General features: G+C 46.0%; 1 protein-coding gene across 5 annotated transcripts in view; it reads left to right on the forward strand.

The window, feature by feature from the left end:
- Positions 1 to 12,339, forward strand: part of LOC110495609 (dynein regulatory complex protein 11) — a 58,293-nt gene that overhangs the window by 26,153 nt on the left and 19,801 nt on the right. For all 5 annotated transcript variants that reach the window (XM_036951823.1, XM_036951826.1, XM_036951824.1 and 2 more), the window contains exons 10-12: positions 1,336 to 1,442; positions 3,879 to 3,977; positions 11,958 to 12,025. In XM_036951823.1, coding sequence (XP_036807718.1) covers positions 1,336 to 1,442; positions 3,879 to 3,977; positions 11,958 to 12,025 — 274 coding nt within the window. The remainder of the gene's footprint in view (positions 1 to 1,335; positions 1,443 to 3,878; positions 3,978 to 11,957; positions 12,026 to 12,339) is intronic.

The raw sequence follows: 12,339 nt of genomic DNA on the forward strand, positions 1-12,339 counted from the left end.
TTGGCAAAGACAACGCTGTTGATCACAATTCAGTTCTAATGTGTCTTTCACCAGCCAGGTGGTATATATATATATTATATATGGCCAACACAGTGTATCCAATGACAGAGCAGCCTTCTTACAGGTGTGTGTGTGTGTGTGCGTGTGCGTGTGTGTGTGTGTGTGTGTGTGTGTGTCGTGAGCTTGACGTGAGCTTGTCCAATAGTCAGCTTGGTCAAGTGAACTGATTAAATTGCCGTTGGCTTATCCTCAGACCTAGTGAGACTTTTTCTCTACCCAGCCTAAGTCTCTTAAATTCTCCTAATGGCAATATAGTGGACTTTAAATGCTGACCTTTCTACCACTTGCACCACTGCTTTCTCTTCACACCCTTCTACTTTCAGAGGCATAGAAAGGACGCCCTCTTTAAACAAACAGACAGATTGACTTTTGGGAACACACACACACGAGACAAGAGAAAAGGTAATTACATGTATCAGATTGCCTGGGGGATGTTTTGAAGCAGGGGACTTTTAAAAGGGGGCCTTGTGGAGGAGGAGAGGAAAGGTTGATCTCTGACCTTCTGAGCAGATCTCATTTCAAAGAGACGCCGTATATAGAGGTGCCACCGACGCAAGCTGTCAAACCAACGGCCTTTGACTCGTGCCTGAACTTGACAGGTCTGCATTCGAAAGGGGGGGGTGATTTATCTGTCAAATGTGAAAACAAGTCAAATGTGAAAACAAGTCGGATGTTGGTAATTATCTTGTGATACCATGTTAACAAAAAGGTCTCACAAAATGGCACATTTTGACCACAACCGTTACCATGCCAATGCAGAGACCAAAGGAGGATTTTAGAAGAGAGATGGCAGAGCAGCTGTGGTCTTCTGTCTGTAATGGCCTTTGGCCGTACCAGTGTTTAGTCGTGTCCGGCATTTTAAATGGTTGTTTTGAAGGCTCAGATCCCATTCCCCCCACCTGTCTGGCTTGATGTGGAAATCTTTGCTTGGCATTGTGACAGACTGGTAGCAGGAACAGGAAGTTAATTTCCTGACCAGGAAGTGGTGCCTGAGAGCGGACAGAGCAACTTGGAAAGGACAATATGCATTGCCTTAGTCCCACACAAAAACACATACACTCCTCCACCTGCCTCTCTCTCTGGTCCTGTCTGCTTTCCCTGCTGACCACTCCAGCATGCTTCCTCATGCTCTACTCTGTGTGTGTGTGTGTGTGTGTGTGTGTGTGTGTGTGTGTGTGTGTGTGTGTGTGTGTGTGTGTGTGTGTGTGGGTGTGTGGTGTGTGGTGTGTGGTGTGTGTGTGTGTGTGTGTGTGTGTGGTGTGTGTGTGTGTGTAGACGTGTGGCAGGGGCGTGATGAAACACAGAACTTCCTGCAGCGGTTTGATGCCCAGCTGGTGCGTGAGGAGAAGAGGTTGGAGGTGGAGGAGGAGGTCAGAGTTCAGGTGAGAGACTGGGCCATTGGTCTCAACACACACTCACACACAAACATTCACACACACACACTTGTGTTGTGGAACAATGCGAAATAAATTCTGCTTTGAAAGTTGATAAACTTGTAACCCCCCTTTTGAGAAAATGGTCCTTGAATGTTTTGGTACCTACTGGAGAGCTCTTCATTAAGGATTCACTTGAGACCATTTGCTAAACAGAGTGCGTAGTTTAGTAAACAACCAAAAATGTGAAGACTAAAAGTGGTAAAAGTAGTAGCCTACAATAAGGAAATACACTTGATCTCGTCCTTGGCCTATATCCTAATCTGACTTTGGTTCAGGTCATGTTGTTCTTCACATGACCGTCTCTGGTAAACACACACTATATCAAATAGAATCAGTTTATTTGTCACACAGGATACAGAATGTGTAAACGGTACAGTGAAATGGTTATGTGCATATTTGTAAAGTAGCAAAAAAATAAAAAAGTGTCCACAAAAAATATTGTATAAATATTTTACATTTATTAGATGATGCTTAGTGCTTACCCAGACACACTGACCAACCCCCAGACACTCTAACCAACCCCCAGACACTCCAACCAACCCCCAGACACTCTAACCAACCCCCAGACACTCCAACCAACCGCCAGACACTCCAACCAATCCCCAGACACTCCAACCAATCCCCAGACACTCCAACCAATCCCCAAACACTCCAACCAATCCCCAGACACTCCAACCAACCCCCAGACACTCCAACCAACCCCCAGACACTCCAACCAACCCACAGACACTATAACCAACCCCCAGACACTCTAACCAACCCCCAGACACTCTAACCAACCCCCAGACACACGACCAACCCCCCGACACACCGACCAACCCCCAGACACACCGACCAACCCCCAGACACTCCGACCAACCCCCAGACACTCCGACCAACCCCCACAGACACACTGACCAACCCCCAGACACACCGACCAACCCCCAGACACACTTACCAACCCCCAGACACACTTACCAACCCCCAGAAACACTGACCAACCCCCCAGTCGCACTAACCAACCCCCAGTCACATTAATCAACCCCCAGACACATTAGCCAACCCCCAGACACACTATCCAACCCCCAGACACACTAACCAACCCCCAGACACACTAACCAACCCCCAGACACATTAACCAACCCCCAGACACATTAACCAACCCCCAGACACATTAACCAACCCCCAGACACACTTGTCTAAATTAATGGGTCATGTGAACTAAATGCTAAAACAAACCCCCAGACCCCCTAACCAACCCCCAGACACACTTGTCTAAATTGATGGGTCATGTGAACTAAATGCTAAAACAAACCCCCAAACCCCCTAACCAACCCCCAGACACACTAACCAACCCCCAGACACACCAACCCCCAGACACACCAACCAACACCAATACACACTAACCAACCCCCAGACACACCAACTAATCCCCAGACACACTAACCAACCCCCAGAACCACACTGACCAACCCCCAGACACACTAGCCAACCCCCAGACACACTAACCAACCTCCAGACACACCGACCAACCCCCAGACACACTAGCCAACCCCCAGACACACCAACCAACCCCCAGACACACCAACCAACCCCCAGACACACTAACCAACCCCCAGACACACTATCCAACCCCCAGACACACCAGCCAACCCCCAGACACACCAGCCAACCCCCAGACACACTAGCCAACCCCCAGACATACCAACCAACCCCCAGCCACATCTAGCTAAGTGAATGGGGCCCTATTGTCTAGACATGTACACGTGTTCATGAAATCCAATAGGTGGCTGTAATCACAATCAGACACAGCTGGCTAACTTGATGGGTCATGTAATCATCTGGCGAAGTGGAGTCTTTTGTTTAGACATGTAGCGAGCTAGCTAGCTAAACAATGAACCATAATCCCAACCCATACTACTGGCAATACAAACGGTTTGTCATAGCTAGCCAGCATGCATGAAATGCTGTAGTATGAATCTGAAGATAGCTAAAGCTAACCAATTAGGCTCAATGTTAGCTAGCTAGCTAACATTAGGCTATAACTAGCAGTGCAAATGGATTCTGAGATACAACTAATATTACTACACAGATCATACACGTAACGTTAGCTAGCGAGCCAGCAAGCTAATGTTTGTTAGATAGTGAACAGTACGCTTTAAATTGCAATGAAAACGCAGTTTAGCCCATGCAATTACAATGCATTATTAACCTTTAAAAAACAATCAGTTCATCACCTGAAGATAATATTACCTCAAATGAAACAGAATTCACCTTTACCCTGTTGCATACATCAGAAGCGGGCTTGAAATGCTGCACATCTGTGAACGATTTCCAACTATGAGACAAGCCGAGTGGTTATGGTGACTGGTGAGCGTGCATGTTAAAACAATCTCTCCACAGGTCGATGAGCTGATGAGACAGGAAGTGAAGAATCTCAAGCTGGCTGTGGACCGAGAGAAAGGGAAGAAGAAGAAGAAGGGAAAGAAAGGTGGCAAGAAGGTAAAGAGTCGCTCTGCTCTGAACTCGTGTGGATGTGGGGTCTGGATAGTTTGGATGGTGATGGTGAGATATGGGGTTAATCCAAGTCATATGATCAGACATATATGTATGGTTGGGATGAAGAATTACACATTTCGTAGGTAAGCAATAATAGCTTCCATGTGGTATTTCTACCACTGCTTAATGTAGGAATAATATAAAACGGACATCCATAATCTCAAAATAAAATGAGCGTTATGAATTAATGAATTACCTACAGGTGATAGAAAAGAGCAGAAACACTGAACCTGTCTGTTCAGACCCCAGTCCTTCCTACCTACAGATGATAGAAAAGAGCAGAAACACTGAACCTGTCTGTTCAGACCCCAGTCCTTCCTACCTACAGGTTATAGAAAAGAGCAGAAACACTGAACCTGTCCGTTCAGACCCCAGTCCTTCCTACCTACAGGTGATAGAAAAGAGCAGAAACACTGAACCTGTCCGTTCAGACCCCAGTCCTTCCTACCTACAGGTGATAGAAAAGAGCAGAAACACTTAACCTGTCCGTTCAGACCCCAGTCCTTCCTACCTACAGGTTATAGAAAAGAGCAGAAACACTGAACCTGTCCGTTCAGACCCCAGTCCTTCCTACCTACAGGTTATAGAAAAGAGCAGAAACACTGAACCTGTCCGTTCAGACCCCAGTCCTTCCTACCTACAGGTGATAGAAAAGAGCAGAAACACTGAACCTGTCCGTTCAGACCCCAGTCCTTCCTACCTACAGGTGATAGAAAAGAGCAGAAACACTGAACCTGTCTGTTCAGACCCCAGTCCTACCTACCTACAGGTGATAGAAAAGAGCAGAAACACTGAACCTGTCTGTTCAGACCCCAGTCCTTCCTACCTACAGGTTATAGAAAAGAGCAGAAACACTGAACCTGTCCGTTCAGACCCCAGTCCTTCCTACCTACAGGTGATAGAAAAGAGCAGAAACACTGAACCTGTCCGTTCAGACCCCAGTCCTTCCTACCTACAGGTTATAGAAAAGAGCAGAAACACTGAACCTGTCCGTTCAGACCCCAGTCCTTCCTACCTACAGGTGATAGAAAAGAGCAGAAACACTGAACCTGTCCGTTCAGACCCCAGTCATTCCTACCTACAGGTTATAGAAAAGAGCAGAAACACTGAACCTGTCCGTTCAGACCCCAGTCCTTCCTACCTACAGGTTATAGAAAAGAGCAGAAACACTGAACCTGTCCGTTCAGACCCCAGTCCTACCTACCTACAGGTGATAGAAAAGAGCAGAAACACTGAACCTGTCCGTTCAGACCCCAGTCCTTCCTACCTACAGGTTATAGAAAAGAGCAGAAACACTGAACCTGTCCGTTCAGACCCCAGTCCTTCCTACCTACAGGTGATAGAAAAGAGCAGAAACACTGAACCTGTCCGTTCAGACCCCAGTCCTTCCTACCTACAGGTTATAGAAAAGAGCAGAAACACTGAACCTGTCCGTTCAGACCCCAGTCCTTCCTACCTACAGGTGATAGAAAAGAGCAGAAACACTGAACCTGTCCGTTCAGACCCCAGTCATTCCTACCTACAGGTTATAGAAAAGAGCAGAAACACTGAACCTGTCCGTTCAGACCCCAGTCCTTCCTACCTACAGGTTATAGAAAAGAGCAGAAACACTGAACCTGTCCGTTCAGACCCCAGTCCTTCCTACCTACAGGTTATAGAAAAGAGCAGAAACACTGAACCTGTCCGTTCAGACCCCAGTCCTTCCTACCTACAGGTTATAGAAAAGAGCAGAAACACTGAACCTGTCCGTTCAGACCCCAGTCCTTCCTACCTACAGGTGATAGAAAAGAGCAGAAACACTGAACCTGTCCGTTCAGACCCCAGTCCTTCCTACCTACAGGTTATAGAAAAGAGCAGAAACACTGAACCTGTCCGTTCAGACCCCAGTCCTACCTACCTACAGGTGATAGAAAAGAGCAGAAACACTGAACCTGTCCGTTCAGACCCCAGTCCTTCCTACCTACAGGTGATAGAAAAGAGCAGAAACACTGAACCTGTCCGTTCAGACCCCAGTCCTTCCTACCTACAGGTTATAGAAAAGAGCAGAAACACTGAACCTGTCCGTTCAGACCCCAGTCCTTCCTACCTACAGGTTATAGAAAAGAGCAGAAACACTGAACCTGTCCGTTCAGACCCCAGTCCTTCCTACCTACAGGTGATAGAAAAGAGCAGAAACACTGAACCTGTCCGTTCAGACCCCAGTCCTTCCTACCTACAGGTTATAGAAAAGAGCAGAAACACTGAACCTGTCTGTTCAGACCCCAGTCCTTCCTACCTACAGGTTATAGAAAAGAGCAGAAACACTGAACCTGTCCGTTCAGACCCCAGTCCTTCCTACCTACAGGTGATAGAAAAGAGCAGAAACACTGAACCTGTCCGTTCAGACCCCAGTCCTTCCTACCTACAGGTTATAGAAAAGAGCAGAAACACTGAACCTGTCCGTTCAGACCCCAGTCATTCCTACCTACAGGTTATAGAAAAGAGCAGAAACACTGAACCTGTCCGTTCAGACCCCAGTCCTTCCTACCTACAGGTGATAGAAAAGAGCAGAAACACTGAACCTGTCCGTTCAGACCCCAGTCCTTCCTACCTACAGGTGATAGAAAAGAGCAGAAACACTGAACCTGTCCGTTCAGACCCCAGTCCTTCCTACCTACAGGTTATAGAAAAGAGCAGAAACACTGAACCTGTCTGTTCAGACCCCAGTCCTTCCTACCTACAGGTTATAGAAAAGAGCAGAAACACTGAACCTGTCCGTTCAGACCCCAGTCCTTCCTACCTACAGGTGATAGAAAAGAGCAGAAACACTGAACCTGTCCGTTCAGACCCCAGTCCTTCCTACCTACAGGTTATAGAAAAGAGCAGAAACACTGAACCTGTCCGTTCAGACCCCAGTCATTCCTACCTACAGGTTATAGAAAAGAGCAGAAACACTGAACCTGTCCGTTCAGACCCCAGTCCTTCCTACCTACAGGTTATAGAAAAGAGCAGAAACACTGAACCTGTCCGTTCAGACCCCAGTCCTTCCTACCTACAGGTTATAGAAAAGAGCAGAAACACTGAACCTGTCCGTTCAGACCCCAGTCCTACCTACCTACAGGTGATAGAAAAGAGCAGAAACACTGAACCTGTCCGTTCAGACCCCAGTCCTTCCTACCTACAGGTTATAGAAAAGAGCAGAAACACTGAACCTGTCCGTTCAGACCCCAGTCCTTCCTACCTACAGGTGATAGAAAAGAGCAGAAACACTGAACCTGTCCGTTCAGACCCCAGTCCTTCCTACCTACAGGTTATAGAAAAGAGCAGAAACACTGAACCTGTCCGTTCAGACCCCAGTCCTTCCTACCTACAGGTGATAGAAAAGAGCAGAAACACTGAACCTGTCCGTTCAGACCCCAGTCCTTCCTACCTACAGGTGATAGAAAAGAGCAGAAACACTGAACCTGTCCGTTCAGACCCCAGTCCTTCCTACCTACAGGTGATAGAAAAGAGCAGAAACACTGAACCTGTCCGTTCAGACCCCAGTCCTTCCTACCTACAGGTGATAGAAAAGAGCAGAAACACTGAACCTGTCCGTTCAGACCCCAGTCCTTCCTACCTACAGGTTATAGAAAAGAGCAGAAACACTAAACCTGTCCGTTCAGACCCCAGTCCTTCCTACCTACAGGTGATAGAAAAGAGCAGAAACACTGAACCTGTCCGTTCAGACCCCAGTCCTTCCTACCTACAGGTGATAGAAAAGAGCAGAAACACTGAACCTGTCCGTTCAGACCCCAGTCCTTCCTACCTACAGGTGATAGAAAAGAGCAGAAACACTGAACCTGTCCGTTCAGACCCCAGTCCTTCCTACCTACAGGTGATAGAAAAGAACAGAAACACTGAACCTGTCCGTTCAGACCCCAGTCCTTCCTACCTACAGGTGATAGAAAAGAGCAGAAACACTGAACCTGTCCGTTCAGACCCCAGTCCTACCTACCTACAGGTGATAGAAAAGAGCAGAAACACTGAACCTGTCCGTTCAGACCCCAGTCCTACCTACCTACAGGTGATAGAAAAGAGCAGAAACACTGAACCTGTCCGTTCAGACCCCAGTCCTTCCTACCTACAGGTGATAGAAAAGAGCAGAAACACTGAACCTGTCCGTTCAGACCCCAGTCCTTCCTACCTACAGGTTATAGAAAAGAGCAGAAACACTGAACCTGTCCGTTCAGACCCCAGTCCTTCCTACCTACAGGTGATAGAAAAGAGCAGAAACACTGAACCTGTCCGTTCAGACCCCAGTCCTTCATACCTACAGGTGATAGAAAAGAGCAGAAACACTGAACCTGTCCGTTCAGACCCCAGTCCTTCCTACCTACAGGTGATAGAAAAGAGCAGAAACACTGAACCTGTCCGTTCAGACCCCAGTCCTTCCTACCTACAGGTTATAGAAAAGAGCAGAAACACTGAACCTGTCCGTTCAGACCCCAGTCCTTCCTACCTACAGGTTATAGAAAAGAGCAGAAACACTGAACCTGTCCGTTCAGACCCCAGTCCTACCTACCTACAGGTGATAGAAAAGAGCAGAAACACTGAACCTGTCCGTTCAGACCCCAGTCCTTCCTACCTACAGGTTATAGAAAAGAGCAGAAACACTGAACCTGTCCGTTCAGACCCCAGTCCTTCCTACCTACAGGTTATAGAAAAGAGCAGAAACACTGAACCTGTCCGTTCAGACCCCAGTCCTTCCTACCTACAGGTGATAGAAAAGAGCAGAAACACTGAACCTGTCCGTTCAGACCCCAGTCCTTCCTACCTACAGGTGATAGAAAAGAGCAGAAACACTGAACCTGTCCGTTCAGACCCCAGTCCTTCCTACCTACAGGTGATAGAAAAGAGCAGAAACACTGAACCTGTCCGTTCAGACCCCAGTCCTTCCTACCTACAGGTGATAGAAAAGAGCAGAAACACTGAACCTGTCCGTTCAGACCCCAGTCATTCCTACCTACAGGTTATAGAAAAGAGCAGAAACACTGAACCTGTCCGTTCAGACCCCAGTCCTTCCTACCTACAGGTTATAGAAAAGAGCAGAAACACTGAACCTGTCCGTTCAGACCCCAGTCCTTCCTACCTACAGGTGATAGAAAAGAGCAGAAACACCGAACCTGTCCGTTCAGACCCCAGTCCTTCCTACCTACAGGTGATAGAAAAGAGCAGAAACACTGAACCTGTCCGTTCAGACCCCAGTCCTTCCTACCTACAGGTTATAGAAAAGAGCAGAAACACTGAACCTGTCCGTTCAGACCCCAGTCCTTCCTACCTACAGGTGATAGAAAAGAGCAGAAACACTGAACCTGTCCGTTCAGACCCCAGTCCTTCCTACCTACAGGTGATAGAAAAGAGCAGAAACACTGAACCTGTCCGTTCAGACCCCAGTCCTTCCTACCTACAGGTTATAGAAAAGAGCAGAAACACTGAACCTGTCCGTTCAGACCCCAGTCCTTCCTACCTACAGGTTATAGAAAAGAGCAGAAACACTGAACCTGTCTGTTCAGACCCCAGTCCTTCCTACCTACAGGTGATAGAAAAGAGCAGAAACACTGAACCTGTCCGTTCAGACCCCAGTCCTTCCTACCTACAGGTTATAGAAAAGAGCAGAAACACTGAACCTGTCCGTTCAGACCCCAGTCCTTCCTACCTACAGGTGATAGAAAAGAGCAGAAACACTGAACCTGTCCGTTCAGACCCCAGTCCTTCCTACCTACAGGTGATAGAAAAGAGCAGAAACACTGAACCTGTCCGTTCAGACCCCAGTCCTTCCTACCTACAGGTGATAGAAAAGAGCAGAAACACTGAACCTGTCCGTTCAGACCCCAGTCCTTCCTACCTACAGGTGATAGAAAAGAGCAGAAACACTGAACCTGTCCGTTCAGACCCCAGTCCTTCCTACCTACAGGTGATAGAAAAGAGCAGAAACACTGAACCTGTCCGTTCAGACCCCAGTCCTACCTACCTACACAGGTTATGGCAAATATGTTGTTTTAGTATTTCTCCAGAAGCCCCAAACTTCTATGTCAAAGATAATAAAACAAAAACACTACAGTAAATACTACAGTATTCTACAGTCTACAAAAACACTACAGTAAATACTACAGTATACTACAGTCTACAAAAACACTACAGTAAATACTACAGTATACTACAGTCTACAAAAACACTACAGTAAATACTACAGTATACTACAGTCTACAAAAACACTACAGTAAATACTACAGTATTCTACAGTCTACAAAAACACTACAGTAAATACTACAGTATACTACAGTCCACAAAAACACTACAGTAAATACTACAGTATACTACAGTCTACAAAAACACTACAGTAAATACTACAGTATACTACAGTCTACAAAAACACTACAGTAAATACTACAGTATACTACAGTCCACAAAAACACTACAGTAAATACTACAGTATACTACAGTCTACAAAAACACTACAGTAAATACTACAGTATACTACAGTCCACAAAAACACTACAGTAAATACTACAGTATACTACAGTCCACAAAAACACTACAGTAAATACTACAGTATACTAGTCCACAAAAAGACTACAGTTTATACTATTTATTTTACTGCAGTATTTATAATATAGTAAACTGTAAATACTACAGTATACTACAGTATACAACAGTATACAACAGTGAATAATACAGTTAGGTCCACAAAAACCCTACAGTGAATACTACAGTATACTACAGTCCACAGAAACACTACAGTGAATACTTAAGCAACAAGGCATGAGGAGGTTTGGTATATGGTCAATAAACCACGGCTCTGGGCTGTTCTAATCATGACACAATACGGAGTGCCTGGACACATCCCTTAGCCGTGGTATATTGGCCATATACCACAAACCACGAGGTGCCTTATTGCTATTATAAAGTGGCTAACAACGTAATTAGAGCAGTAAAAATAAATGTTTTGTCATCCACCTGGTATACGGTCTGATATAACACGGCTGTCGGCCAATCAGCAATCAGGGCTCAAACCACCCAGTTTATACTATAGTATTTTTTCATGTGGATCTCCAAAGACTTATTTGGCAGAATATTTTGTGATTTACCTCAGCCAGAGTAGCTGAGCGTGTTGATTATTGAATCAGTAGGCCTGTTTATCTCTTGTTTGTGTCCATACTGTAATGAAAGTACTGTGGTAAACAAAGAATGTCAAATCCTGAACCACCCAACATCACCTCTCAAAGAAGGAGCTATGGTTTTAATTTATGGTTTGCTGCCAGCACTCTAGGCTACGATTAAACATAGTTTCACAGTGGTCCAAAATTCCTGAAGAAAGAGAGGGGAATTCTTCAATATTTCTGTGAGAGGAACACTCTCTCATAGCAACAGGGAGGTGGTGTATTTACTAAATGAAACAACACATGTATTTTGGTTCATAGGTTGTGTAAGATCATCTCTCTAGGAGTGTTATTATAGACCAGGAACATGTTGTTATCCCCAAAGACTGTGACTCAGTTTTTCCTTTCTGATGATTTTTTCTGAACTCAACATCTTCCATGTTGTTCATTTTAGGCTCCCTCTGTATGACGTTTTAGTGGAGCTATGAGCTAGATTCATCGCAATGTTTTCAGCTGTCTTATGTGCATATCTGACTATCTTGTAGGACATTCCTTGGCTGCTCGGCCAGCTTGGTTGTGGTTTTGGAAGAACCCTCAGTTCCAGAGGAGGCTGGTGTGAGGAGCTATAGGAGCACAGGCTCATTGTAATGGCTGGAATGGATGAAATGGAACCGTGTCAAATATATGGAAACCACATGTTTGACTCTGGTACATTGATTCCATCCCAGCCACTACACTGAGCCTGTCTTCCTATAGCTCCTACTACCAGCCTCCTCTGCTCAGTTATATGTCTCCATTGTAGAAAAAGAAGAAAGGAAAGAAGGGCAGTAAGAAGAAGAAGAAGAAAGAGAAGGATCTGACTGCTGACAGGTCAGTGTCTGATAATATCAGTCTGCCATATGGAGCAGATGATTGGTTGGCAGAGGGCAGGAGTATGATGTCATGGAGTGACCACCACTCCAATAGGCCTGGTTAATGATTAGTGTGTTTGTGACCTGCTCCCCCGCCCTCAGTTTAACACCATCTTTCTCTCTCCCTCCCTCTCACCCGACTTACCATTCTCTCTCTCCCTCTCTGTCCTTTCCTTTCTCTACTTCATGTTTATCTCTCACTTTCATTGCCCTTTTCTCTCACTCTGTCTGTCCCTCCACACTCTCTCTCTCTCTCGCTCTCTCCCTCCTCTC

The sequence above is a fragment of the Oncorhynchus mykiss genome, chromosome 18 (genome assembly GCF_013265735.2).
Source record: "Oncorhynchus mykiss isolate Arlee chromosome 18, USDA_OmykA_1.1, whole genome shotgun sequence".
In the NCBI taxonomy this organism is placed as follows: domain Eukaryota; kingdom Metazoa; phylum Chordata; class Actinopteri; order Salmoniformes; family Salmonidae; genus Oncorhynchus; species Oncorhynchus mykiss.